This window comes from Lonchura striata, chromosome 3 (assembly GCF_050655825.1).
Source record: "Lonchura striata isolate lonStrDom1 chromosome 3, ASM5065582v1, whole genome shotgun sequence".
Classification (NCBI taxonomy): Eukaryota; Metazoa; Chordata; class Aves; order Passeriformes; family Estrildidae; genus Lonchura; species Lonchura striata.
In genome coordinates, this window is record NC_140705.1 from 48,195,010 (window position 1) to 48,221,892 (window position 26,883).

At 39.8% G+C, this 26,883-nt stretch overlaps 3 protein-coding genes across 3 annotated transcripts; 2 read left to right on the forward strand and 1 right to left on the reverse strand.

Moving 5' to 3' along the window:
* The first annotated feature begins 235 nt into the window (after positions 1-235).
* CALHM4 (calcium homeostasis modulator family member 4) lies at positions 236-3,304 on the forward strand. The gene is made up of 2 exons (XM_021555525.3): positions 236-1,229; positions 1,979-3,304. The coding sequence occupies exons 1-2, from the start codon at positions 672-674 to the stop codon at positions 2,381-2,383; spliced, it is 963 nt and encodes a 320-aa protein (XP_021411200.2). The 5' UTR covers positions 236-671; the 3' UTR covers positions 2,384-3,304.
* Positions 3,305-6,154: 2,850 nt separating this feature from the next.
* Positions 6,155-16,522, forward strand: RWDD1 (RWD domain containing 1). Its single transcript, XM_021555510.4, has 7 exons — positions 6,155-6,304; positions 7,925-7,990; positions 9,188-9,318; positions 10,294-10,437; positions 11,431-11,563; positions 12,630-12,692; positions 14,135-16,522. The coding sequence occupies exons 1-7, from the start codon at positions 6,232-6,234 to the stop codon at positions 14,245-14,247; spliced, it is 723 nt and encodes a 240-aa protein (XP_021411185.1). The 5' UTR covers positions 6,155-6,231; the 3' UTR covers positions 14,248-16,522.
* Positions 16,523-17,684: 1,162 nt separating this feature from the next.
* ZUP1 (zinc finger containing ubiquitin peptidase 1) lies at positions 17,685-26,846 on the reverse strand. Its single transcript, XM_021555484.4, has 9 exons — positions 26,505-26,846; positions 24,884-25,000; positions 23,862-23,971; positions 22,946-23,114; positions 21,234-21,422; positions 20,759-20,927; positions 19,969-20,120; positions 19,415-19,635; positions 17,685-18,393 (listed from the first exon to the last, which is right to left on the reverse strand). Exons 1-9 carry the CDS (start codon positions 26,797-26,799, stop codon positions 18,346-18,348), a joined length of 1,470 nt encoding a protein of 489 aa, XP_021411159.3. The 5' UTR covers positions 26,800-26,846; the 3' UTR covers positions 17,685-18,345.
* Between the last annotated feature and the right edge of the window lie 37 nt (positions 26,847-26,883).

The window sequence follows — 26,883 nt, forward strand, 5'->3', positions numbered from 1 at the left end:
CCCAGAATGGACCTCAAATACAAACAGCACTGAGATTCTAAACATTGTGTAGCTTATGGAATATCTTATAAGTTTATTTTAAAATGGAAGCATTCATTTTTTTTTTAAACCAGTCCATTTGCCAAGGATTTGTTTGGATGATCTCTTATGAAGAATAGCTGGAAGGCTCCTTTCTTTTTTCCTAGTTTCATGCCATGTTTCTGCTAATTACTGTTGATTAGCAAACAGCTTGGCAATTAACTCTGACAGGTTAGCCATCAGTTTGATAGCACTGCATGTCATCCAAAAGGCAGGGGGAATTTATTGTTAATTTCAGACAATTAGCAATGGGCTGGCAGAGCTCACAACTGCCTAAAAGCTCAATTTTCCCAGACAGCTGAGATAAATTACTGAATCAATTAAAACACATCAGTGGATGTCTGCAAGCATACTTAAAGCTAGCAAACAAGCCACTGAAAATTAGTGGGAGGAGAAATATTAGTAGGGGGTTTTTGGGTGTTGTTAGTGGTATTTATTTCAGAAAGACTAGTAGGGGGTTTTTGGGTGTTGTTTGGTAGTATTCATTTTGAGCTGTTGCTGTTTATTCTGCTTTGTCATTAACACTAGTTAAATATAGCTAAAACCTAGTACTGTCTTAAATCAAAATAATCTGGTAAAGAATAGGATCTAAAATGACTTTCCTTCCAAAGTGGTTAACTTTTCTAAAAGGCAAAGAGGTTGTTATTGCCAATGCAATAATTGCAATATTGACAATTGGTGGGCAGCAACTTTTCTCTTTCTTCACATTCAGCTGTCCTTGTCATGTTGGGCAGAACCTTATCTATGGGCTGGCTTTCCTAGGAGTGCCTGCAGTGATCCTTCTCATTGTTGGCTATGCCCTGAACAACCAGACTTGGAGACTGGTTATGGGTAAAAGGTCTAATTTTGAGAGGGGGACTTCATCAAACTGGTTGCTGAAATGCAAACTAGTTTGCTTTGTCTTGTGCAGCATCACAGGGAGGGCACTGGTTGCTCCAGTCACGTGGCTTGCAGTCACCTTGATAAATGGCTCATATTATATCTGTGCTGTGAGCGAGTACGTCCCTGGGTATTATTACGGAGCTGCTCCTAATGTTACTGCTAGTGAACGCAGCAGGATATTGGCCACATTTCCCTGCAGGCAGCTGGTTCCTCCAGAACTGACCCGGGCAAGAGATGAAGTGATTCTCCTCCTCCGATACCAGTCACAAGTGAGTAACTTCTGTTGCCTGTAAACTTGATGGTAGGGAGGTGAAGCTAATTCAGCAGACATAAAACAAGATCAGTGTCCTGTCTTGAGTGCTAAATCTCTGTGTTTTGAAGCATGTTCTTTTCTTTTAAGTGGAACTGAACTTTAGGTTACTATATCTGCTTGTCCCATTTGTTACCTGCTGCCTGAGAATGTGTTCTTCCTTGTGTAGTATCCTGAAAAGTAATATCAAATACAACAAATAGAAGTTTAAGAGCCAGGGAGGGTATGAAGTTTCTCCACTAAAGTAGAAGAAACATGACTAAGAGGCCCAGGCTGTGAGAGCTTAATGTGCACACATGTAAAATCTTGGAGTTTACATCAGACTCAATTCTAAAAGTTTGCATACTGGGTAAATAATAGGAGAAGCATGAAGTTATTACTTCAGAGAATTTTTTTCAACAGGCTATAAGCTAATATAGTCTAGAACCTGCATCTTATCTTATAACAATAATAGCTGAGGAAGCAATAGTCTTAGAACTGCACAACAGAACTTTTTTGAACTTGAAAGGAACCAAGTGAGTTTACTACATAGCTGCCTTCAGCAGGGATGGACTGGGTTTGGTGGTAGCTGGTGCTTTCCAGGCTTATACCTTGTTAATGCTATTATTTAGGAAAAGCAAGTAAAGTTAATCTTATGAATTTTCTGTTGCTCGTATGTTACCACTGTGAATATTTTCAGGTCTAACAGTTTTTTTTCCTTTTGGTAAGGTGGCTGGCTGGCTTTTGATTGCTGTGGTAGTCATCACTGTGTTCCTTTCTTACTGCCTGGCAAGCTGTTTCTCCCCGCTCAGCTTTCTACACTTCAGATACTGGAACAGCTATGTTCACAATGAGCAGGAGCTCTTCGATGAGGCAACAGAGCAGCACTCCAGGCTCTATGCCATGCAGAATGTGAAGAAGTTCTTTGGCTTTGTCCCAGGAAGTGAGAATGTAAAGGAAATTCGTATCCCATCTCTCAGGGAGTGGCAGGCCATTTCTGGACTGGCATTTCTAAAACGAGTGGATGAGGAGCACTATGATTACAGCCTCCTCCATGACTGGGCACTCAAGGAGCGTGCAAGTGGAAAGTATCTGAGGATTGATGAAGACCTTGGGATCATAACACAGCTCTGAAAATCCAAGACCCCACAACACTTCACAGAAAAGCAAAAACCTGTCTAGCTCTACATCAGACCTGAGCTGTGCTGGAACTTTCCAATACAGTATTACATTGATGTATAAGTTATGTAAGTGCATCTTGTTAGTGTAGTCCTTCAGCACCTGCTTGCACATGCCTTTACTGATGGCATTTTGACTCCTGTGGGATGTGGTGATCTATGCCTAGATTAGGGTGAGCTATTTCAAGCTTCAACTCTCTGCTTTCTAATAGTTGTGCTGAAAGGATAAGTACATACTGAGAAAGTTGTTTACAAATGCTTTTTAACTTTCCATTGAAATTATCTTTAAGATGTAGATCTTGATTGGATCCTATGAATTGGTCCATTTTGTATGGAACAAGGGCACCTATCCAGCTTTTCCTTAGTGACACCTAGAAGAAATTACTTTTTTCTCCTCTTCTGCTTTTTTTTTTTATTATTATATAAGTAATCTACACTAAGCTAACTACTAGTTAAGTCTGGGGCTACAGTAGCATGCAGGGAATATATGGGGAAATTTTTTCATCAGAAGCTGAGTTTAGATACAATGATAAGAGAACTTTAAATTCTGATAAGGAGATAAAATCCCCACTGAGGCATATGGTGGGGTGTGTAACAAATAGCAGCTGTATGAACAAACACTTGATGTATGGCAAACTGAGTTGAAATGTATTCTGGCTGAAAGAAATAGCAAGGTCAATCTCCTATTTGGAAATACTTCAAAATCTCCAAGGTGTGTTTGTGTGCTTGCCTACTGTACAAATAGCAAATGAGAATGGGAAAAAATCTCAGTCTGTACAGTAGGGTTTGCTTTGCCTCTGTAAACTTGTAATTTATACATATACTGGGCCCATGAAAATTAATGTGATTAAAAACTACTGAATTTTGTGAAAAAAGGCTTAATGATGTTTTTGTGTTAAGTCAGTTTAGTATGATGTGATATTACTCATCTCCTCTCTAACCCTCTGTGCAGATGTTTCTAAGTGGGAGAGAAATGCATGCCATACTTTTTTAATGCTTCCTGAATTGTCCTGCCATGTACACATATACATGTGGGCTCCAAAGCCATATGCTACACTATAGGATGCTATCTGCTACTAATAAATGACCCCAGGGGCTTGAAGTGGAAAAATCTAATTATTTAGTACATTTTACTAGAAAATGCAGGAATTGGAACTGCTCTGCATCTCCCCTCCTCATCTGGATAGGGGAGAAAGACTATAAGGAAAGGCTTGTGGGTTGAAATAAGGACATGGAGAGCTCACTCAGCAATTACTGTCAAGGGCAAAACAGACTCCACTTGGAGAAATTAATTTATTTATTACCAATGAAATCAGAGTGGGATAATGAGAACTAAACCTAAATCTTAAAGTACCTTTCCTCACCACCTTCCTTCTTTCTGTGCTCAATTCCACTCGCAACTTTTCTACCTCTTCCTCTCCAGTGGTACAGGGGGTGTGAGTGAATGGGGGTTGCAGTCAGTTCATCAAATATTGTCTCTGCTGCTCCTTCCTCCTTGGAGGGAGGGCTCCTCACACTCTCCCCCTGTTCCAGCATGGGATACTTCCTCCCAGGAGGCAGTACCTGACCTCTCCAGTGTGGGTACTTTACAGAAGCTGCAGTTCTTTCATTAACTGCTCCAATGTGGGTTCCTTCCTCAGGGTGTACCCTGCTCCTGGAACCACTTGTTCCAGGCTAGGTCCTCTGCAGAGTCACAAATCCTGCCAGGAAACCTGTTGCAGTGTGAGCTCCTCTCTCCACAGGTCTTTCCAAGAGTCTGCTCCAGCACAGGCCCCCGGTGGGGTTGCAGCCTCTTACAGACACCCACCTGCTCTGATGTGGGTTCCTCCAGGGCTTGCAGGTGGATGGTTCACCAGGGACCTCCCTGGGCTGCAGGGGCACAGCTGTCTCACCATGGTCTGCACCTGGGGCTGCAGGGGAATCTCTGCTCCAGAGCCTGTAGCACCTGCTTCCCTCCTTCCTCACTGAGCTTGGTGTCTGCAAAGCTGTTCTGCTCACTCCTCTGACTGCAATTTCTGTTGCTCAGGATTATCTGACTGGAATTCCTGTTGCTGCATTTAGTGCCGTGGCCCTTCTTAAATCTGTTATCCCAGAGGTGCCACCACCACTGCTGCTGGTGCTCAGCCTTGGTCAGCAGCAGGTCTGTCTTGGAGCCGGCTGCCATCACCTCTGTGGGACACAGGGGAAGCTTCTGGCAGCTTCTCACAGAAGGTGCCCCTGTAGAGCTCTTGCTACCAAAATCTGGCCATGCAAACCTAATAAAAGGTAATGGGGCTGCACTGTTTATGTGAACTCCTTAGAAAACTAAGTAGTAAACACAATTTCTGGTTTAATTTTAAACCAAAATACTTTTTTTATTTAAGATGGAACACTGTAATCTGGAACACATGCAACTGATTTGTGTACTTGAAAGTTTGGATAGGAAACCCCTATGCTAATGTCTGGATCCAAATTACAGAAACCTGTTGTTTTTAGTCCATGTGAATTCTTTCCACTTCTATTGTTTTACAGTAGTACTAGAAAATTATGCAATAATTGCAGTTAAGAGTGAGATGTAAAATTATTTTTATATCTTGCTCACCTAATTTTTAAATTAGGCTTCATGGTTTCTGATTTTGTCCCGATTACTACTTGCCCTGTATTTTTCATAATAGTATGTAACTTAAAATATGGACTGGAAATACTATCTGTCACTGTGAAGTCAGCTTGCCAATATAATGACAGACTATCACCTTGTTAGCATATATTAATCCATAGTACTACAGCTGTAGTATTTTAAGTTTTGGGGTATTTCCCTTTACTCCTCGGCTCTTTGAAACATATAATGGATTGGTAGTGAAGGCACAGCTCTTAAATTAATTCATGATTACAGAAAAATTTGTGAGTTGATACAGTTAAACAGTCAAACTGTGCCTACTGAAATGTGTAATGTTCTACCCAGAATCCACTTAGAATTCCAGTTTGCTCACTTGAAAATTATTTTCTTTATGTCCATGGTAACTTTTCTGGAAACCCTGGGCTTATAAAATATATCTGTGGGAAAACCGCCAGCCATGGGGCCAGGAACGGGATGCACCTTACAACCACTCTGTGTACCACGTACCCATCAGGGTCTGCTGTTGTTTAACCCTCGACAGTCTTAAATTCATCCTGGCAGGCAACCCCGAAGCACGGCAGCTCCCAATACCATTAGCCCTGGCGACTCCTGTTCTGCACGTACATCACGGCAATGCCGCCGATGTGATGGGACTCCTGAAATCCCGGTGAACGCTTCCTGGGAAGCTGCAAATCACCAGCGGCATCTAATAAACTTCCAATTTCTGGCAGAAATACCATTCAGCTTCCTTCACGGTACCCTCGCGCAATACCTAGCGCATCGGGTTCGAATCCCCTTTAGTTTGCTGATCCCTATAGGTTCTCAAGGGAGGAACGTCCAAGAGTGACCCATGCCGCGGCTAGTCTGTGCCACGCAGGGACTGCGGACCGCAGCTCCGCGAGGCCGGCGCTGCCGGGAGGGCGGGAAGCAGCGCGGGCGATCCAGCAGGATCGCTCCTGCCCGGGCCGGAGCGGCGGCAGCGCGGCTGCGAGGGCGCCCGCGGAGCAGCCGGCCCGGCCGTGCGGCGCCGCCCCCTCGCTCCGTCCTCCCGCCCCGTGCCCGCCCGGCCCAGGGGCGGCATTCCCGCCCATCGCGGGCGCGAGGCATGCTAGGAAGGGCCGGCGCGGCGCCGGGACAACGCAGGCGCGGGCGGCGGTGGCGGCGGCGTCGCGGTGCGGGCGGCCCATGGCCGAGGGCGGCGGGCCACGATGACCGACTACAGCGAGGAGCAGCGCAACGAGCTGGAGGCGCTGGAGTCCATCTACCCGGACTCGTTCACGGGTGCGGGGCCGCGCCGGCAGCCGGCGGGCGGGGGAGGCGCGGGAGGCCGCGGCGGGGCTGCCGCGGGTCCCGCGCGGTTCCGAGCCGCCCGGCGTGGCCGGGTGCTCGGCGTGCTGGTTCGCTCTGCCTGCCCGGGAAAAGCAAAGCGCTGGATGGCCCCTGTGGCCCGGTCCGTGGGCGCTGCCCTGCCGCGTTTAGCGCCGTGGCAGCCCGGCGTGGGCAAGCCGGTCCCCTGTGCTGGAAGGATGCTCTTCGGAGGAGCCCTTCAAAAGATGCAGCCCTAGGATTTGATTTGTGTGCCGACCGGTTTTCCTTTCCGATAACAAGCTTGTCGTGATCGTGAGGCACGGGATGTTTTGGGGTGCTTAAAGGTGCTGTTTTCTCCGTAAATGTATCGCCAGTACCTGGCTCACTCTATTGCAAATGAAAAAAAAAGGCAAGCTTTAATTCCCTGCATGTTATATTGCTGAAACTTTCATGTTGTGGATACATTGGTTCATCAGTTTTTTAGGATTTTCAATTTACCATCAAACAATCAAGAGTGTCTGCCGTGCTGCCTAATCCAATATGATTTTTGGCATTCTGTATCCAAAGTATTAACAGTGGACAAATCGGGGCATTTTTTGTTTCCTTCCTGTACGGTATTTACTCTGCCTAGAGTTCCACAGCATCTTAGTTGGCAGTAACTTCACCACACAAACGTTTGTCCAGTGCAATTCCCTATTGTTTCAATCTGAAAATCTTTTCAGGTCTTCGGTTTTATGTTGAAGATTACTTAGAAGTATATGAATTGATCTCTATAGCTGGGGATGCTTGCTATCTGATATGGAAGTCATATTCTTTCATACAGCTTTTACTCTGATGCTTATTGAGAGTTATTGGTCACACATGTAATGCTTTTATGCCCAAGAGAAGAGAGGGGAATAAAGATCGTAGTAGTACATTAGCAATTAGGCAAAATTGAGTTGATACTTTGAGAGCATGTACACTAATTTGGGCATAGGTTATAACAGGCATGCAGAGCAGTCCTTACATGACGATGTGGTCTGCAACCCACAATTGTGCAATGAGGTTTTTAGCCTGTAAAACACAAGTCACAGCTGTTACTATGTTGTGTTGTCTATCTTCTAGCTGCCCGATTCATGCACTTTCATTCTAGTACATTGCTTGCTTAGTAGCATTTCTTGCATTAAGCTGTTTTAAATATAGGTTCAGTCATTCTATAAAAAGAGTCCACGGTCAAGAGTGCACTGGATGCACATCAGATGCATTTAGTGCAGTAAAGCAAATTAGCTTTGGTGGCTTTCTGCATGCAGTCAGTTCACTACCAGTTGTTTGATTTGATTTGCACTTTCTGGAACACTGAAACTTCCAGAAGAGAAAGTTTTCCAAAAGTGGTATTGTTTGATGTATGGTCTCATTCAAAGAGCACTCCAGGCATCACATCGTATGGAAAATAGCTGTTAATTGAAAAGTATTACCTTAATAAGTTAAAAATACCTTAACACTGTGTCAAGAGCTTGCTTTCTTTATAAGTCTTTAAGAAGTTCAGTTTCACTGATGTGAAGAAGTAATTGATTTAAGGACTCTCCCTGACTCTTGCTTTTTTCCTTTGAACAGTATTGTCAGAAAAGCCAACAACTTTCACAATCACTGTGACATCTGAAGCTGGAGAAGATGATGAAAGTAAGTTGATCACGTCTTACTCAGAAACTTCTCCTTTATATGTTTAAATCTAATTCTATCACCATCAGCTATGTATACCTCCACTTAGATCCTTGTAGAGGCCTGGACAGTAAACATTCCTTTGCAAATACAGTTCAAGTATTTGGGTGATCCTTGTTTAGTTTGCAGAAATGTTACGCTGTCACTGTAGGACTGCTTTCTGCTGAACCTCAAAGGCTTTGTAGCATAGCTTCAAAAAGTATGGGTTGTCACCATCCTTCCAGTGGCTTACAGACATGCTGTGAGGGGATTTGTTTTCTGGCAACTGTTTGTGTGCCAGCTACGTGGGAGAGTGGAGTCTGTGTACTGTGAACGTGCAGCCCTTAAGGAGCAGTTCCAGAGCAGAAGGCTGTGGGTCCCAAGTCCCTGTGTATTTGTTAAGTACTAACAATTGTGTGGGCATATTGTAAGCAAGCCTTACTCCAAGCAAGTTTGAAAGCTGCTATTCTGGATACTATAACAGAAGGAATAAACTGGTGCTGCCTTATTTAGTTTTAAAGGAGTAAGTCGTGCTTAGAGCAGGTGTCTGTGTTGTACAGATTGCTGTGCTGCCGAGAACTGTGAGTCTGGAACTAAGGGATTCTGGGAGGATGTGTAAAAGGAACTTGATTCTCTTTTGTCTTGTTTCACTGTTACCCTGGCTCTGGGCAGCTTCAGATTGAATGCATTTTTCTCTAGGCAGTTCTTTGCTTAATAACTTCTACAGACATAGGGTGTTTGTCCACAGTGTGGAGCCCTGGAATGCAACACAGAGGCTGGTACACAGGCACACAGGATCTGAGGTGTTAATATGCTGAGATTTTCTCTAGTTCTGTTCTTACAACTTTTGCTGTGTTCCAGCTTTAAGTAGAATATGAGTGAGATTACTACTCTAGTACCTGTCACAGAAGGTTTTTCAGTCTTTCTAAAAACCTTTCAGACGTGAGAAGGTTTTAATAGCTTGTGCAAGTGCAAAAGTTATCATCTTAATTTCTTTGAACTCTTGTGTTACGTTCATATCTGTTCATATTGTTTTAATATCTGTGTAAGGAGACTGTCCCTTTGGGGCAATAATATTTTATATTCTATAATCTTTAGGCTGTTGATGCAGTAGGAAAACATATCAGTAAAGTTATACAGCGTTATCACCATAAGAATATGTGTTTCTTTATCTTGTAGCTGTCCAAACAACCCTTAAATTTACCTATAGAGAAAAATACCCTGATGAAACTCCACTATATGAAATTGTCTCACAGGAGAATCTTGATGATAATGATGTCATGGACATAATAAAACTGCTAGAGCAGCAGGTAAGGAAAACAGAGTATCTTGGAATAGCTTGATACCACTTCACATATTGGCTGAAATTTCTTTCTCAAATCAGTTGTTTTTGGAGGTATCTGCTACTGATCTGAAACTTGTTCCATACTATAGTGACCTACTTTGTAGTTTAAGTGTGGTGAATGACATCATCAAGGTAAGATTAAGGGCTAATTCAGTGTGCAATAATGTAGAATAATGAAATGAAAATGCACCCTCTTTTCCACTTCTTGCTTAAGGTGAATTTGTTTAACTGTGTGTGTGTGTGTGTGTGTGTGTGCGTGTGTGTGTGTGTGTATAATTTGTGAAAATAAGCCACCTCAGTTTCATTTGGAAATATTAAAAAATACCATATTGATTCTTGATTCTTTTTGATAACATAACTGTTTGAGGATGAGTCTCATGAACCTTTGGGATCAGTGATTGTGAAGGAAAAAAGGGAATTTATGACAAGTCCTCACTGCCTTAAAATTGCCATAAGATGTTTAATGGGCATTTTTCATTTTCAGTTTACTTCATATAAATTTCCTTCCATCAGCTGATGTTTTCTGATTTTCTAGAAAAACTGTCTCTCTTCAAAGAAGCATGTAATAGAATTAAGGAATAAACTGTTCCATGGAAGAAAGGTTCTGAGTGATTTGTCTCTTATGATTTATGATATTTAAATTTTAGAGTTGTGTTTCTACTGTAGGTTTTGTTTTATTCATGAAAAAGCCTTTCAGAAGATGTCCATAATGTGTTAATAACCTGATCACAGACATTCATCTTTGTGTTTTGCTGCACACCCATTTGGGGATAACTGACTGGATTAACTGGCCAGTGGAATTTGAAGTTTATGGCAAGCTTTTGAGACTGGTGCTGAATATGTCAGCTGTGCCCTCTGCATTTGCACAACATCCTGCTTTCTATAAACATATTTATGCATTCAGGTTCTTCTGTTTGAAGTTGCCTTCTTTGTGTTGTAGGCAGAAGAAAATTTAGGAATGGTGATGATCTTCACTCTAGTCTCAGCAGTACAGGAGAAATTAAATGAAATAGTGGATCAAATAAAAACACGAAGAGAAGAAGAGAAGAAACAGAAAGAAAGAGAAGCAGAGGAAGAAGAGAAGGTATGTAAAATAATGTCTTCAATGAAAAAGACTTTCAGCTTCTTTAAAATGCATTGGTTTGATTCAAGAGCAGTTCTCAGTTGCAGTGGGAAAGGAACAGCTATCGTAAAGATTATTTAATTGAAACATAAGTTTGTTTAATGAACTTAAGTGATCTTTTTTCCCCCCTTTTTTCTTAAGCAGTCTTTTGGAGTCTAACTGCATGTTCACAGTCCCTTCTAGCATTACTTCCTAAGGCAGGGATTTTTCCCAAATGAAATCAGATTTGCTGTAGACAGGTTTTTTTGTGGAAGAAGGGGGAGCAAGAGGGAATTGGGAGCAAAAAAGGCCAGAATATGTCATGCTGCACATGGGCTCCATGGTTTGAGGAAGGCTGTCTTCTTTGGAAGACTGAGCGGATAGGGTGGAAGCAGTGTGACCAATTTTCAAGACTGGTTTGCCCTCCTGTAAAATAGATTTACCGTTTGTGGATTCTACTGTGTAAGTCCAACTAATGATTCCTTACTCACTTTCTGAGAAATAGCTGGAGGGTGATGGGACTTGGAAGGTTCTCTATTTCTGAAAATTGGCAAAGAAATGACTGAGAAAAAAGAATACTTTTTTTTCTGTTTCAGCAATACAAAAGGATTAATGTATTTTAATGGGCAGTATTTTGGTATAGATTGCACTTAAGGATTAATAAGAAGTGCTGCCTACTTATAAATAAACTATATTAGTGGGGAGTTGTGAACTATTGCATTCTAGGTCGCAAAGAAGTATGCAGGATTCTTCCTTGAGAATTTCCACCTCAATATAGTTCTCTAAGGGGAGAGGCCCATGACAAAAAACACAAGAATGTGTTCTTTATATACTCTCAGAATTAGGATTAATTTCTCAGAATACTTCACAGCAAGCAGTGTTTTTGGAGTGCTAGAATTTAAATAATTAGAGAATGCTTATCTTCACCTGTAGCTTTGCAAGTTGTGTTTGCAGCCTTGTTTTCTATTCTTCCAGCAACGTTTTCATGGCACTCCTGTTACCATTGAGAATTTCCTTAATTGGAAAGCCAAGTTTGATGCAGAACTTCTAGAAATAAAAAGGAAAAAAATGAAAGAAGAAGAACAAGCGGGCAAAAATAAGCTAAGCGGTACGTTTTAATACTGGTTGTGAAATTTCTGCAATGCTACCAGCCTATAATGACAAGTCTAAAAGTAATTTTTACACAGATGATAGGTCTTGGCATCCTGCTCCATAGTCTGCATGGTTTAGTTTTGAACTGGTTCTCCTGTGATGCTGGATCTACTTTTGACCTGATTACGTGAAAAAACATAACCACTGTGGTCATGCTCACTTCTGGCTAGTTTTGAAGAAATTTGACAGAGATGGAAATTTTAATGGTATTAAGCTTCATAAAAAGCTGTACAGGACAGGGACATGCTTGATTCCTCTCGGAAGGGTATGTGTTTGGGAATTTGCAAAGATAAGATAACAGAAATCAGGCTTCTAATTTTTTTGTTCTTTAAAGTATTGTTAGTATGTGGTGTCTGTTTTCCTCTGTACAAATGTAGTTTATATAAGCTTCCCTTTAGAAAACCAAAACCAAGCTTATTCTTGGATGTCATTAGTGTAATTCTAGTATTACCATGGACACCAATCATTCTTGTTTGTGGAAGCTTGCATGAGCAACGTAGATGGAAGACAGATGATTATGTGAAAAGAGTCCTGAGCTTTTCTTCCTGTCTTTCCTAGTTAGAAAGGCTTCACTCTTCTGTGTTGTCTTCAAAACTCTGTGTGTGTATGGGAGCTGGTGATTTGTGTAGATCCAAGTTGCTTTTTTGAATGGGAGAATATATGAAAAAAGGTGGAGGAGTCACCTGATTTCCTTCCCAGTTCCCACAGAGGATTTCTTGTGGAATGGAAGATGAAGAGTAAAGCAATAAGGACTGAACACAGGCTGTGGGGTGTAAATATTTTCTGCTCCCCATTATTAAAGTCTTAATAACATTATAGTGACCCATTTCACTTGTTGGCATGGACGAATTAAAAAAAAAAAGCATGGGGAGCTTACAGAAATGAGCAGTTAAAACACAAAAGGCTGCTAGAATTGGTTGTTTTGAAAAGACTAAAATCCACATGCTGACTATTGTTGCCTTGGGTTGATAGTTGCTTCAGAACTGTACTTGCTTATATATTGGTTTTTATTTTATTTTTAGGTAAACAGCTGTTTGAAATGGATCACAACCTCGACACCTCTGACATCCAGTTCTTGGAGGAAGGTAAATGCCTGTTTGATTCCACAACTGAAAGTCAGTGGCTTAAAAAGATCAAAATTCCTAAGCAAAATCTGTGTTATATTTCTGACTTAACATCTTTTATCAGAATCCCTTTTACGTTGGAAGAACTTTCTGAGAAGTACTGCTTTGCAGAGTGAAGTAATTTTAACTTAAATAAATATTGTTTGCTTCTGTGCAGTGCAGTTCTTTTTCATGGTTTCTACAGCTGTGCCTGCCTAAAATACAGACCTGGTGCCAGATGAAAATTCTGTAAGCCTGTGCCAGAAAAATATTAAACTTGGAAAACCAGTTGGAGATAAAGCACATAAAAACATACATACAGTTAACTGTTTAATTTGCTGTACTGCTTTTTAGTATCCTAGTTTAAAATACCTGAGTTTCAGGTAAGGTAGTTCTTTAATGCAGCTGCATTATCTACTGGTATCATAAAATACAGGCAGAAGAGGGTCAAGATTCTTCTCTGCAAGTAACAAAAAAAGTTTATGAATTTTAGTGAGTATAAACTTGAAATGCTAGTAATGGGGAAGTTTAGTTTCTTTTACAGGGAATAATTTAATCTTGTCTTCCTGCAAAATACCTAAAGTGAAGATGGTTTGTTGATAGCACAAGGGCTGCCTCAAGGGAGAAACAGACCTCTACCTGGGTTCTGTACCCAGATGATTTGGGATTAATGCATTAATTTGTAATCCTGTTGCTACTGGTGATTAAAACTCCCATTCTTATTGCTGCTTGCATTCTGTCATAGATGCAACAGGTTACTAAGTCTGTTTTAATATTACAGTAGCATGTACTACTGATTTTTAGAGGATATTGGCATTATCTTGTGTAGGTGCCTTCAAGTCCAGTGAAAATAATAGAAACTATATTTGGTGACCAGAAGATGTCACTGTTGATACATAAAAATAAAATAGCAGTCCTCAAGTTTTATCCTTAGGCCAGCAGCATCTCTTTCAGAAGAAAATGTGAAATAGCCAAAGCTTCATCTTGCTTGTAAAATTTAAATCTGAAAGCAAATACATGTATGTCAGCATATGGTGTGTAAGGAATTTCTTATGAACCCTGTGCTTTTATCTCACTAGGATAGTAGTAATTATTCCAGCTGTGAGGTCCTGAGCTCCAGCTTTGGCTATCTTGGGGAGATAGAATCTCTGTTTCTAGCAAATATAAATGTTAATTTCATGCTGCCAATGAATTCTGAGGTTCTGTGTGACATTTCTCTTGACTGGGTTTTGATACAAAGAAAAATAAACTCAGCTGAAAAAAGATAAAATGTGGCATTTACTTTTCGATATTTGATGTATAAAAGCCAAGTAAGTTAGCAGCTACCTACACTGAAGAACTAATACAAAAAAATCTTGTATGTTTTGTTGTTGTTAATATTTTCCTTCTTGCATGAAAATAAAGTATCTTTCTATTCCTTACAGCTGGAAACAATGTGGAGGTTGATGAATCTTTATTCCAAGAAATGGATGATTTAGAGTTGGAGGATGAAGAGGATGACCCTGACTACAACCCTGTTAATTTAGATAGTGATTAGACTTGAACTGATTCCGTCATCAATATGGACATACGTAAGAAGAGAGGGGCAGGCAGGAAAGCCACAGCATCTGTGGTTTTAGTAATGTGTATTGCTTTTCTTTTTTCTTAATTTTTTTCCCAAAGAAAAAACCAACATATTTTAAATCCAGGAGACTGGTCTTCTGATGACTTTCACTATAAATAAATTTACTTTAATATTTCAGATGAAAAATTTGAGAAATATTGATCTGTCTGAAAATGCTTTTCTATTTTCTCTAATTTTTTTCTCCCTACTTCCGTAATTGTCCTTGGAAGAGATGATGTGGCAACATGCACGATGGAAAAACGGTACAGCAAGCACTAAACACACCTGCATCTGAATGCTGAGCAGCTTTTCTGCTGTCTTCCACCTGGGATAAACATGGGCAGCTTTGGTGAATAAAAGGGATCACATACTATGCAGTTACTTATTTTTTTGTTTCTTTTTCCTGTGAAATTTTTTAATAATTCAAGTCAGTTCTGGTGCCCCCATTTATCAGCTGTAGATAGACAGCACTAGTCACCTTTGCTGTATAGCCTTATTAAAGTCTAGTGGAAACCATTTCATACAATTACAATGAAATTTTTTGCCATAGTCATGAATAGTATTTTCAAAATTGTGAGTTCAGGTCAGTAGAGGGAAAAATCAGAATGTGAAGCCTCTTGAAGTTTGGTTGGTTTGTTCAGAGAGGATTTGGGTTTTTTTGAATGTGTGCCTCAATGAACTTCTATGAAAAATCAAAACTCACCTTAGGAAGATTAATTTGCTTTTGGGAGCAGACTGTATTGAAACACTATGAGTGGAGTGCACATTACAGCAGCAGGGTTTAGAGAGTGCTCTATAGGCTTGAATGTAACTTGTAGTTTTAGAAGCATCGTGTTGGCAGCCTGGGAAGGTTAGCACAGAATGCAGTAAAACTACACATCAACCTGGGGATGTTGCCCATCCTTCAGAGCTGTTTCTGGAGCTAACAGCTGCTAGACTCCTCCCAACCATCCACCTCCAAAAAGCCCAAACGCTGCAAGAATTGCAGTGTTTAAACATGCTGTGTTTGAAACTGCAGTGCTAGAAGGATGATGGTGTCAAAAGACAGTTTTCCAAATAAGAGAGACAGGCACCTCAATGATTAAACACTGTGTGCTGACTTTTAAATACTGTTAGTAGACTGCCTTAACTGCCAGCTTCAATCTTTGAAGAGGGTTGCACTAAAGTATCACATTGCTTAGAGGAATAATAAAATTATGAATTTTAGTATTTGAAAATTCCATAGTGAAGATGAGAAGTTTAATTATGGAATTAATTTAATGGTTACAAGATTTTCTGCTCATATAGCTCGAGAATATGTTTAAGATGACCTCCTTCAACCTTTTTTTTTTCCTTTTTTCATGCAAGGTAAATTAATTTCTAGTAGATAGAAATAAGTGTTCAAGTACCCTGTAAATACTTTTATAAATTAACCATGTGCCTTTGTTCCTACCATCAACCCTTTGATCTTTTTAATTTTGGCTACTAAGAACTCTAGATAAGCATCTAGGTCTCAATGATAATGTTTTATGTTTCAAAGCAATAAGCAGGATCTGTGCTCCAACACAGTTACATTAAAAAAATTGGGAGCTATCTTTTCTAAAGAGACAGTTGGTTTGAAAGCTTCATAGTTACTACATCCAGCTTCCTGTCTAATTGCTAGGATGCTTTAAATACTCTTCAGCACTGAACTTATTTCTGGTATGTCTCAACTCAGCTGCATAAAACCCCATTTAATTCCTAAGGCTGCTTTCCATTTCCAGCTTTGTATGTTTAAAACTGGTGTTTTTTCATAAAATGAGTGGAGATCTCTAAATTTGGACCAAATCCAAGAATCCTGTGTAGTCTGTGGAAATGTGGCAATCAGAAAATTTTCCAAGTGGATCACACATAAGTCATCTACATATGAAAGTTTCTCAGTAATTATATTTCTAGAATAATGAAATTTTCTAGTCTGTTTTCACACTAACATATTTATTGGTTTTCATGCAGAGAATGTATAGCTTAAAAGTGGTAAAATTATATAAAACAAGTTAAAATGTGAAAATGTGTTTTTGCTGTTAAATTTCAAAGCAGAGGAAATAATAAGGGCTGAAGTGACAAAGAAATTGTATAAAGTCTGTTCCTCCAGGTCTTTGGAAGAAGTTGCAGCAACTCAGTCTGAACTGCAGATTTGTTTAGCTTTGTTAGCAATTAACATCTGTGAAATAAAAAGGGAATTTGAGAATAAGCTTGGTGTCTGTGTGTTAGTTTGCCGAAATGAACAGAGAGAAGGGTTTTTTTGCTGGAAAAAGTTACCTGTAATATTTAAATTTGCTTATCTATTTTGGATTAAATTGAAAATGAATTTGTATTAACTGAATAAAACCCCATTTATAAACTTGGACAGAATCACAGTAATTTAAAATCCTGGAGCTGATATCTTTTGTGTATTGTTTTTAACTGCTTCAGTCCAAAGCATGCACTGTAATGCATGGAGGCATTGAGTTGCAACACTGCTGCTTGACCAGAGCAAATTTAGTTTTAATCAGGCCAAGTGTTTTGAATAGTTGATGCCAGAGCTCTGTTCAAATTCAGAGAATGGTGCCTACCACATCAAGATACTGTGGGGAAAATCTCAAACATGCTGCAAAGCCTAGGATTTTGCATCCAGATTATGGCTGCATTATTGGCATCTCTCCTTTCCTTCCTTCCATTTGTTTGACACCTGCATCACAGATCAGGGCTAACATGGGAGCTGAGAGTCCCCCAATTCCCTCTTCCCTAGTCTGAGCCCCTCTAGTGTCCTAAGCATTTAAACCTTTCAGAGCTTAAAGGCCACTTCTACACACCTACTGAATGAATGCATTTTTTGTAACCTTTTCAAAATTTTATGTGTATTTCAGAAAAATCAGTGATTTATGGATTGTAATATCTGTACATGTTTACATGTTTCACTGCTTCCAAAAATGACAAGTTCTTATTGCCAAAGCACATGAAACATGAGAGAAAGCAGTTATTGGTAAGGCTCTTATATTTAGGTGTCAGCATAGAAGGCAGTCTAAATGAAAGGGATGTATCTAAACTCCAATTACAGTAGGTGGATGCCTGATACAGTTGGTAAAGCAAAAACATCCCATGCTACCTGCAGCACACTTCACCATCCCTCCCAGCCTTCAGCTCCTCTCCTGGAAGGGCAGGGCTCTTACATTCAACCAGAGCAACATGTCCTAAATACAGTAAAGTGCCTCAAACACCCAAGACATTTGTTTCAGCAGACAGCTCCAGTCTCCTAAATGGCATTTACCCTGCACAACAGAGGCACTAGTCAAAAGGCAGTGTCCTTTTGGCATATACATTATAAAACACACAAAACCCAGAAATTTTAAAAAAAGGATGAAGTGAAGATGGAATAAGCATTTTAAAAAATATATTAATTTTATTCATTCATGGTAAAAAAAGGAATATTTTCTTCCTCTACCCCAAAGGATTGTCTTGCACAGCATCTAAAGCACACACACTCTTATTCTGGACACTGCTTTCTTAGACCTCTTAGCCAATGCCAACACTGATCCACTTCTTAAGCACACATATTCAAGTGATATATCTAGAGAAGCCAGCTAATTGAAAAGAAGTTTACTAATAAACTAATCCCTGGTGCAACAGACTGAACTGTGAAGAATAGAGGACTGGTCACAGTGGCAACATATACATATTTACAGATGTAAACCCTGACCAGGAACTCCAATGAAGTAGCTCCATAGTATCTTTATCCACTGCTGATTACCAACAGTGCATAATTTGCTACAAGACAGTAGGTGTTGCTAATTCTAAGCAACTAAGAAAAGAATACATTTTCTAGTAAGACAAGGACTGCAATACTTCAGTTACATTTGTATCAGGGTGCCAGAATTGTCTGAACACAAAAATTACAGGTTTACTCCAGTGTTGTGCTTTCCCAGAGCTCCCAAGCATTTATGGAGACATAATTTAAGTCTGAAAATTGAGTTAGGGTCCACAGTCCAGAAGTTTAATGTTTTGCACCTAGCAAGTCCCAGGTTACAAAGGTATCCTTTAAGGAATCTTCTCTGATGTTAAGACCTGAGAAGCACGGCAGCGAGCCTAGAAATAGGTGGGGAGAGAGGAAAAGAAAATACTTTAATGAACAAAAACAGGACTTTAAAGAGCTTCTTCCAAATTATCAGTTCAGTAATCTTAACAAGTGTTAGGGATTACATTCCATCTCATTTAAATGGGAGCTTCTAAGACAACATTTTAAACAACGGATATTTTTAAATACAAATCAAATTTTTGAAAGAAGAAAAAAGTGGCAAACCAAAACCAAATTAACACCACCACCCTCACCAAATCCCAAACAACACCTTTTTTACCCTGTGTCCCAAATTTTAAGGTTTTTTTCCAGTAGGAGGAGAGGATGGTCACTGATATTTTTAACATGTTCAGGGCCAGGAAACACTTAAGATCTCATTTCAACATATACATTAAATATAGCTGAGCAAGTGATTCAGTTATTTCATAGTTTAAATAAAAGTGTGTCTTGAAGCTTGAACATGCTGGACAGTGCTGGTACGACACCACAGAATTGGAACATGGGTCCTCAGAATCAATTTGTTAGTGTAGGAAAGAAAAAAAGAAACAAAAATCGCATTGACAATCTGCTGAAAACTTCTTAGGTCGTAAAAAAGGTAAAATGCCCCAAAGTCAAATACATGGATAGGATTTATAAAAATTTCAACAGCTCGAACCTCTGAACATAATTTTGCACTGTGAGTGTAAGTAACTTACATACTCAGTCAGTTATTTAGGAGAAAACATTATAAGAAAATGGAAAAATTAAAAAATTATAATTTACATCTGCAAACAGCTGAAGAATTTATACAAGACCTATAAGTTGCCAGTTGCATCAAGGTGGCATCCATTTATATGCAAAATGTTTTTGATTTTGATATCCTGGGATTATATAAGCAGAAAGGAGAAAAAAAGATCAAGTGAAAAGACACAAAAAATTCACCATTCAACCATATATGCATATGCATATATGCATATATGCAAATCCATTCAAAGAAGAGATGCAGATGGTCCTAAATTTTCACAGACAGAAATGGTTTTCTGAGATACTTACAGCTTTCTCTTCCAAAGAGAGTACCCCATCTACAGCCACTATCTGATATTGCTTTTCTTTTAGGCTACCCACAAATTTCCGAAGTAGTCTGAGACCAGTTCCATCACTGTTTTGTCTCAGCAGTTTCTGCATTTGCTGGGAAGAACATCCCGGGTCAAACAGTAGCAAACATAAGCTTTTGTTCTTCTTCTCCTCTATTCCAACAACAGTGCGACTATGACCTATTATCAAAACAAGAGTTTCAGTAGTTTAGCATCACATAAATCCCATTTACTACCTTGTAACTGATTTTCAGGTCAAGGAAGGCATTACTCAAAATTTAAGAAGATCATTGTAAGAGTAGATGTCAAAAAGTTGCGATCCCAATCACATTCAGCTCTTCCTTCCAATACAAATGCAAACTTTAATGTTGCTCTTACTAAATAGGAAAATCACAGGAAATAAAACCATGCCTTCAATTCAATGAAGAAGGACCAAAAAGATGCTGCTCTGAACTGCAGTACATATAAAGAGAGATAGAGAATAGCAAGAAACCAGCATATTGTGACACTGACCTTGATGTTGTAAGTAGATAGGTGGTTTGGAAGTACACACCACCTTTGCACCACCTTCATTATCTGTAGAATAGTAACGCAAAATCCACTCAAACAAGCGAGGGTGTGTACCCATAGGGCCAGTGGGTTTGTGAAAGTCAATGATTTGGCACCTACAAAACATTGAGAATGAAAACGACAATAAAATTTCAAGCAGGTTGCTTCTTTTCACCTCTCTGTCCCTGCCTCCTGCACCCAGTGGTCCTTACTTCTGCCTTACTTTTTAATACAGGAGTAGGGGACACATAATTACAAAGCAATGAAACATATACTGTCACAAACTGGAAAATTTATTACATAAGAAAGAAATACTCTACTCTGTTCAGTCTAATGAGAACTTGTGAAACTTGCAGAAATTGTTACATTTTTTGTATGTTATACACATACACTAGATAATTCAATTAAAAGCCACAGAAAATAGCTGAAATTCAGATTCTTCTTGAGAAGCAACTTTCAGAAAAATGAAGTTTTTAATAAATGCTTTGATTTATGCATATGTGACATAATTCTGCATCAAGTCTCAATGATCTAAGCGGTTACCCAGTTTATGTACCTCCTGTAAAAAGTTACATGTACCAGTAAGTAGTTATGCAGCTTCATGCTGCATTAAATCAGATTTGTTTATATATGGTTAAATTTATAGCCACTAAGGTGGCTTTGTCATCACACAGTTGGGAATTCTAACCTTTAAATGTACAGCATTTAAATAATCAATTAATAATAACAACCAGAACAAAAAAGCAATATTTACTTTATCCTGAGACTGGTTAACAGTGAATAAATTTCACATGCTCCTATCCATGCTTTGGAGCCATGTAATCTGTTGTTGAAGTGAGATGCCCCATGAGGATCAAAACCTTCTTTCCAGGCATCTTCAATCATGGACTGAATCTTTGGGATACTAGGAGTTAGTGTAGTATCTGGAACAGAAAAGCTTTTGAATTGTTGTTACAATGACTGAAATAGTCTATTAATTAAAACTATTAAGCTTCTTTTATAGCAGGCAGATGATGTTACAAAGATGCACCAAAAAAACTAAAGGTAAAACTTCAACCACATCATTTCTTGCCAGTATTCAGCTCTGACTCTTCCACAGTTAAGTTCCAGTGGTATAACCACCATTTAATAGGTATCATTGACCTTGTAAGACTTGCTGTGTAAATGAAAAGGCAAAACATCAGTCAGCAGGTTGTCATCCAAGGAACAAACAGCATTTTGTTTAATACCTCTCAGGCAGTCATTGTAGAAGCTGTTTTGCAACAGTGAGGAAAGGAGCATTTGGAAATTCCTGTAACCACAACCCCAGCCTCTGTCACCCAAAGATGAGTGGAAGTGATCTACTCCCGATGAAAGCCAAACATGTCTCACATCTTTGTTCTCATTCTGATAGTACTTGCACAATGCTTCAATGACTCCTAAAGAAGACAAAATAAGAAGCTTATCTGTAAAATGAGCTACTAAATATACCAGAAGATTCCTTCCCCAACTTGGAACAGATACAGATTAATACAATTTATTTTTAAGCTTCATTACATTTAAAGCCCAAATTACAAAAGCAGTGGATATTGCCCCTATTTAATTTCAGTGGTTTTTACTTTGATGAATTTATGTACTATGAAGCCTTCAAAACTAAATCTATTTTTACGCTGTTGCTACACAATGATTATCTTAAATAAAACAGCTTGGACTAAATTATAAACCATGACAATCAAAGGAACTATTACAATGTTACATAAAAAGTACGTTACCAATAAAGCATTCCTGTGCCCCTGCCACCTCTAGTAAAACATCATCTTAAAATCATGGCAATACTTATGCATACTATGTAAACCTTCTATTCCCTCTATCTTATTTTTCCTGGGGAAACTAAGAGGGAAAAAAATTACAGAAATGGCACAGAACTTGACAATTATTTTAAATATTTTGAAATAATCCTCCTGCAGGATATTCCAAGTTCTCCTTTGTTACATGAAAAAATATGCTTGGGAATTCTCTCCCCAATTCATACATGTAAATCCTCAAAGCCCTTTCATAGCCATACTGTTGTGAAGAGAATTATTCCATAGTCACCACAAACTATTTTCTAAGAACCTCTCTGAAATCTAAATCATTACCAAGAATGAAAACTTAAAATGTGTTATTTCCATGCAATCTGTTTGACAGAAGAAATTTTATTTTATCTGTCAAGAACCAAGTGGATATTTTGTAAGCCAGAACCACTAGCAATAGGCTCAAGGACCTTTGAATTCTGGTCTTGGAAAGACAAGGGAGAAAGGGTCTCTGTGTTCCTTTCAAATGGAACGCAGAGACTCATCTGCCCTGTTTCTGCACCAACTATAAAACATTTAAAAGAAGATGTATCAAGTAGATGTCTACTCCTCCCAGTCTTCTCTTAGGCTTTGTAATCAGATAAACAATGTGCTTACCTGCAACCAGCTTACACAATGTAACAACTAACAGAAACACAAGACAAAAAGCTGCTGTAAATTTGAACAGCTGCACTGGATTAGAAGCCAATGAGTACTAAGCAGTAATCAAACACAGAGTCAAGGGCAACCAGCTTGTTATAAGACATTTGCATCTTCTGATACATAGAATACATCTATTTGTGCCCTTAACCAGACAACTTGGTTACAAGTTCCACAGCAAAAAATAAAAAAAACCAAAACAAACCCCCCCCCAAAAAAAAAAAAACCAAAAAAACCCAAAATAACAGCCTGCAAGCTAGAAAGCAGATTAAAAATATACCAAGATTTAATTTCCTTATTTAGGACTTTAGGAATATAACAATTTGGATTGATCTAGAAAAAAAATGTTTAGAACTCGGATATAGCCAATATTAAACAGTGAATTATATGTTTTGTTAAAGACTGGTTTGGTCACTACAATCAAAGTTCTAAAAAGTACAGTTTTAGTTGTACAATTTCAGCATCTTTACCTGATGTCTTCGTTTTCCCATCATCTATACCAGAAGCCAAACTTTCCATCATTTCAGCTTTTCTCTTATGATATTCAAAGGGCTGCATCCTTCCTCTATCAACTTCTCTTTCCATATTCTTTAGAAATTGCTGCTTGAAGCCACCAGAATTATCCAAGCCATACTGTCTCTGTTAGGAATGGAATGCGCATGATTTAAATCACATGTTTAAAATTCATCTTTTGTTCATGCAGTTTCTCAAAATCACTATTGGTAACATTTAAAAATTTTGACACATAAAATCTTCAGAATTACAATTATTTTAGACCTGAAGGCCAAGCATCATTCCTGAATATGAAACTAAGAAAGCAACACCTGGAAAAGCAGACACATCCCTCTGCACCCTCTTGGCAGAGCCATTAGCACAGAGGCAGTCTGGCAGGGAGGTAGTGTGAGTGGGAAGTGAGTTACCAGGGCTGTGAGATGGGAGACAAGAGGGAAGCAGGACCTGGAGCAGGTGATGGTATTCCAGTAAAGGACAGCCAGGATGCTCAGAGCCTTTGGCACTCTGGCAACGAATATGCTCCAGGCTGCACTGCAAGGCAGAGCACAAGAGCTGGCTGGAGCACAAGCAGCGGGTGTGCTGAGAGAGCAGAACAGCAAGCTCAGGGAGCAGCTAGCCCCATCCTGAACCATCACCACTCAAGGCTGTAAAGTCAAGTAGCTCAAGGTTGTCATGTCCAGCACTCTGTCAGGATCAGCATTGCCAAGAGACTGAATTGCTTCCAACACATCCCTACACCATTACTCAACACAGACTGTTGTGGCTTGCACAGTCTGACCTGGTAAGGCCACTCCAGGACATTACAATTCCAAGATATTCAGCTTCAAAAGGAACAATTGGTTTTAAGTTTACCATTTAGAAACAAGAGTGTACCTGCAGCTTTTTGAATTCTTCTCTCTCTCGCTTCTCTTCTTCTGATCTCTGCCGTTCATCTTCTTCAGTTTGGAGTTGCTGAGCCAGTTCTAGATCTCTAATGTTTCCACCTACCCCAGGACAACATTTCAAAGTGAGGGGACTTGGTCAGGAAGGTAGTAACGCTTTGAGGGATCATTTGTTTAATTTTTAGAGATTCCTTTCTAAGCAGACATACGCAAACACAACTGAGCATTAATCTTAGGAGATGCACCCCGCATTATTTTGAGCTATTAGCAATGAATGCTGAACAGGACTGACTGCATTCAGTCTACCAAGACTCAGACTCTTGACTTGCACAAAGTTTATGCAGTTACTGGATAATATGCCAATTACTTGACAAATAATGCACATACCTGTAGCACTAAGAAGACAGTTTTTGTTTACTGTGTTTCACTTCACTGTTAGCAAGAAGTCTTATTAGCATCTAGAATCATTGCCAGCAGTCTCACAAGGAAGTGACAAAAATTTACAATCGGAGAATTAATAGAGAATCTCCAAGATTCTCTTAGCTGTGTTATAAAATAAAATTTAGATTTTATACTTTAATGCTATGATTAATGAATCGGCAAAGTATTTGCAGAAATGAATTGAGAAAAAAAAAGAAGTTTTCATAAGCTATAAATTCTCAACTCATCACAGTGAACATGCCACTGTAAACTCCATTTATGTAAATCTTCTACAGAGCTAGAAAAACAAATCTATAATATTGTTGTCTTTTAAACATTTTTTGCTCCAAGTTTTTCCTTTGGCTAACATGCATTCACTTGCTTAGCAACCATGCATAGACAAAGATTTCCTTACAAGCATGGTAATTAAGTATAACACTTGGGCAAATGATAGGACCTTAGCTATATTAACTCCATTATACCTGTGTCCAAGTACCTTTTAAATACAGAAATATTTTTTAAAATTTGATGTGAAATTCTACACTACAACATGCAAATATCTGCAAATGCAAAAGCCTGTACCCTTTCACATACCTTCTGAAAAGTTATGTTCCTCCAAGTGTAAATCCACATGTTCTTCAAGAATCTGAATGTTTGTACAGGTAAGGCTACACATAGGACATTCATATAGCTGTTCACCATTTCCTGTGTCTGAAAAAGAAATGCAGTTTCTTGATTAATGCAATTCCTGTGGTTGATAGAATCATTCCCTAAATGATACACAATCTGAAACAAATACACAGTAATGAAGTTTGTGTTGCCACTGAAATTCTCCAGTGAAAGGCACCAAATTCTAAACAGCTGTTACTCTCTTCACCACTTAAAAATTTGTATCTAAATACATGAGAATTTTAAGATATTTTCCTTCTTTTGATTAAGCTTTTCCCCATTTAACTTACAGATCACAATTTGCTATGATAATATTTTATCAGGAAATGCTTAGTCTGAAATATCAAACCATTAATAAGATGTGTTCTGCTAACAGAAAAATTTAACATTCATGTAATAACACAGCTGTTGTTGGGCTGAAAGAATAAAAAGTGCTGTCATTCTCATTTTGCTGGTCTTCCCACATCTCCTCAAATAAATGTTCTTTCTGCAGTTTTAGGATTATTATTGAGGGTACCACATAGTGTAAGTAAAGTCCAAAAGGATTTCTGGAGATCATCTAGTCTCTGGTAGAATGGTTATATGAATTAGCTTAAGTTACACACAGCTTTTCCCAGTCATTTTTTTGAATAATTCCAAGTATAGACTCTTCACAAACTCCCCAGGAGAACATATTCTAATGTTTAACCATTTTTGCAGTAAAAAGAAGGACTCTTGCATTTAAACAGCATTCCTCTTATTGTGACTTGTGCCCACTGCCTGTTGTTTGGTCACTGGGAACCACACACAAGTGCCTGACCCCATCTTTACTGTCCTCCTCGAGTCCCTAGGATATATCTGCACAACATCGGCTCACAAGACAAAGAACTGATACCCGGAGTTAGCAGCTTCTGGAAGGCATTTTTGTCCCAGCTAAATGCTTATGATTGCTTGGAGGAAAACTTGGTGGCATAATCACCTAAATTTACCAGAAGCATTTAATGTAACACTACAAAATACAGTTTTCTGAAACCTGTTAAATACATAAAAAACCGAAACAGATAATAATAACAATACAACTATTTTAAAATCAGAAACTGGCATACAGGGAAGTAAATTATTCAAGCTCTGCATTATATGCACACATGAAAGTAAAATGCTGTTAATACTACGATCTGGGGGTGGGGTGGGTGTATTCTTGGGTTTTTTTTTTGTTACAAAAACCATTTTAATCCCATATTATGCAGTGTGGTTGACTGTAGTGGCATATTTTGCATCCTAGCCATCATTTCTCTAGTTGGTCAGTACACGTAGCTTGTTACACCACAAATACTAGTCTTCTAAGGGCATTACCCATTAGCAGAGATGCCACCTTTAAGTTTCTGAAGTACCAGCATTCGGCCAGTTAATCAAAATAAAATTCTGATCACGCCCAGACTAAACTACACTATCTAAATACATCACTACTGCCCTTGTTCCGACTTTATCCCCCGGCCGGTTCTCCGTTGCCACCTCCGACCCCCGCGGAGAGATCCCTCCCTCGCTCCCTCCCGCCCTCGCCGCTCACCCGTGCCCGGCGCGCCCAGCAGGTGCCCGTGCCGCGCCCGGACGTGCTCCTCCAGCTCCCGCCCCGCCGCCTCCCCGCAGAACGGGCACTCGGCCGGTGCCCCGGGGCGGCGGGAGCCCGGCGGGCCCGGCTCCGGGTGGGCCGTCTCCACGTGCCGCCGGAGCTCGTCGCAGCCCAGGGAGGCGGCGCAGAGCGGGCAGCGGGGCTGGCGGCGGCACAGGGACGGGCGCCGCGGGTGGCGCCCGGCGGCCGCCTCGGAGGGTAGCGCCCGGCCGCACACGTCGCACAGCACCATGGCGCGATGTCCCGGCGCCGCGGGGCCCCTCGCCGCCTTCCCGCTGGAAGCGCCGCTGCCGGCCCGGGGCGGGCGCGGGCCGCG

What these genes read in the sequence shown, in the direction of transcription:
- CALHM4 (XM_021555525.3), top strand. Translation starts at nt 672, where the DNA reads ATGACTTTCCTTCCAAAGTGGTTAACTTTTCTAAAAGGCAAAGAGGTT. An exon ending in TCCTCCGATACCAGTCACAA is followed by an intron (nt 1,230 to 1,978) that starts GTGAGTAACTTC and finishes CCTTTTGGTAAG; the next exon opens with GTGGCTGGCTGGCTTTTGAT.
- RWDD1 (XM_021555510.4), top strand. Translation starts at nt 6,232, where the DNA reads ATGACCGACTACAGCGAGGAGCAGCGCAACGAGCTGGAGGCGCTGGAG. An exon ending in AGCTGGAGAAGATGATGAAA is followed by an intron (nt 7,991 to 9,187) that starts GTAAGTTGATCA and finishes TTTATCTTGTAG; the next exon opens with CTGTCCAAACAACCCTTAAA. An exon ending in GGGCAAAAATAAGCTAAGCG is followed by an intron (nt 11,564 to 12,629) that starts GTACGTTTTAAT and finishes TTTTATTTTTAG; the next exon opens with GTAAACAGCTGTTTGAAATG.
- ZUP1 (XM_021555484.4), bottom strand. Translation starts at nt 26,799, where the DNA reads ATGGTGCTGTGCGACGTGTGCGGCCGGGCGCTACCCTCCGAGGCGGCC. An exon ending in TGGGAAAACGAAGACATCAG is followed by an intron (nt 21,423 to 22,945) that starts GTAAAGATGCTG and finishes TGTCTTCTTTAG; the next exon opens with GAGTCATTGAAGCATTGTGC. An exon ending in CTACAATGACTGCCTGAGAG is followed by an intron (nt 20,928 to 21,233) that starts GTATTAAACAAA and finishes TTTCTGTTCCAG; the next exon opens with ATACTACACTAACTCCTAGT.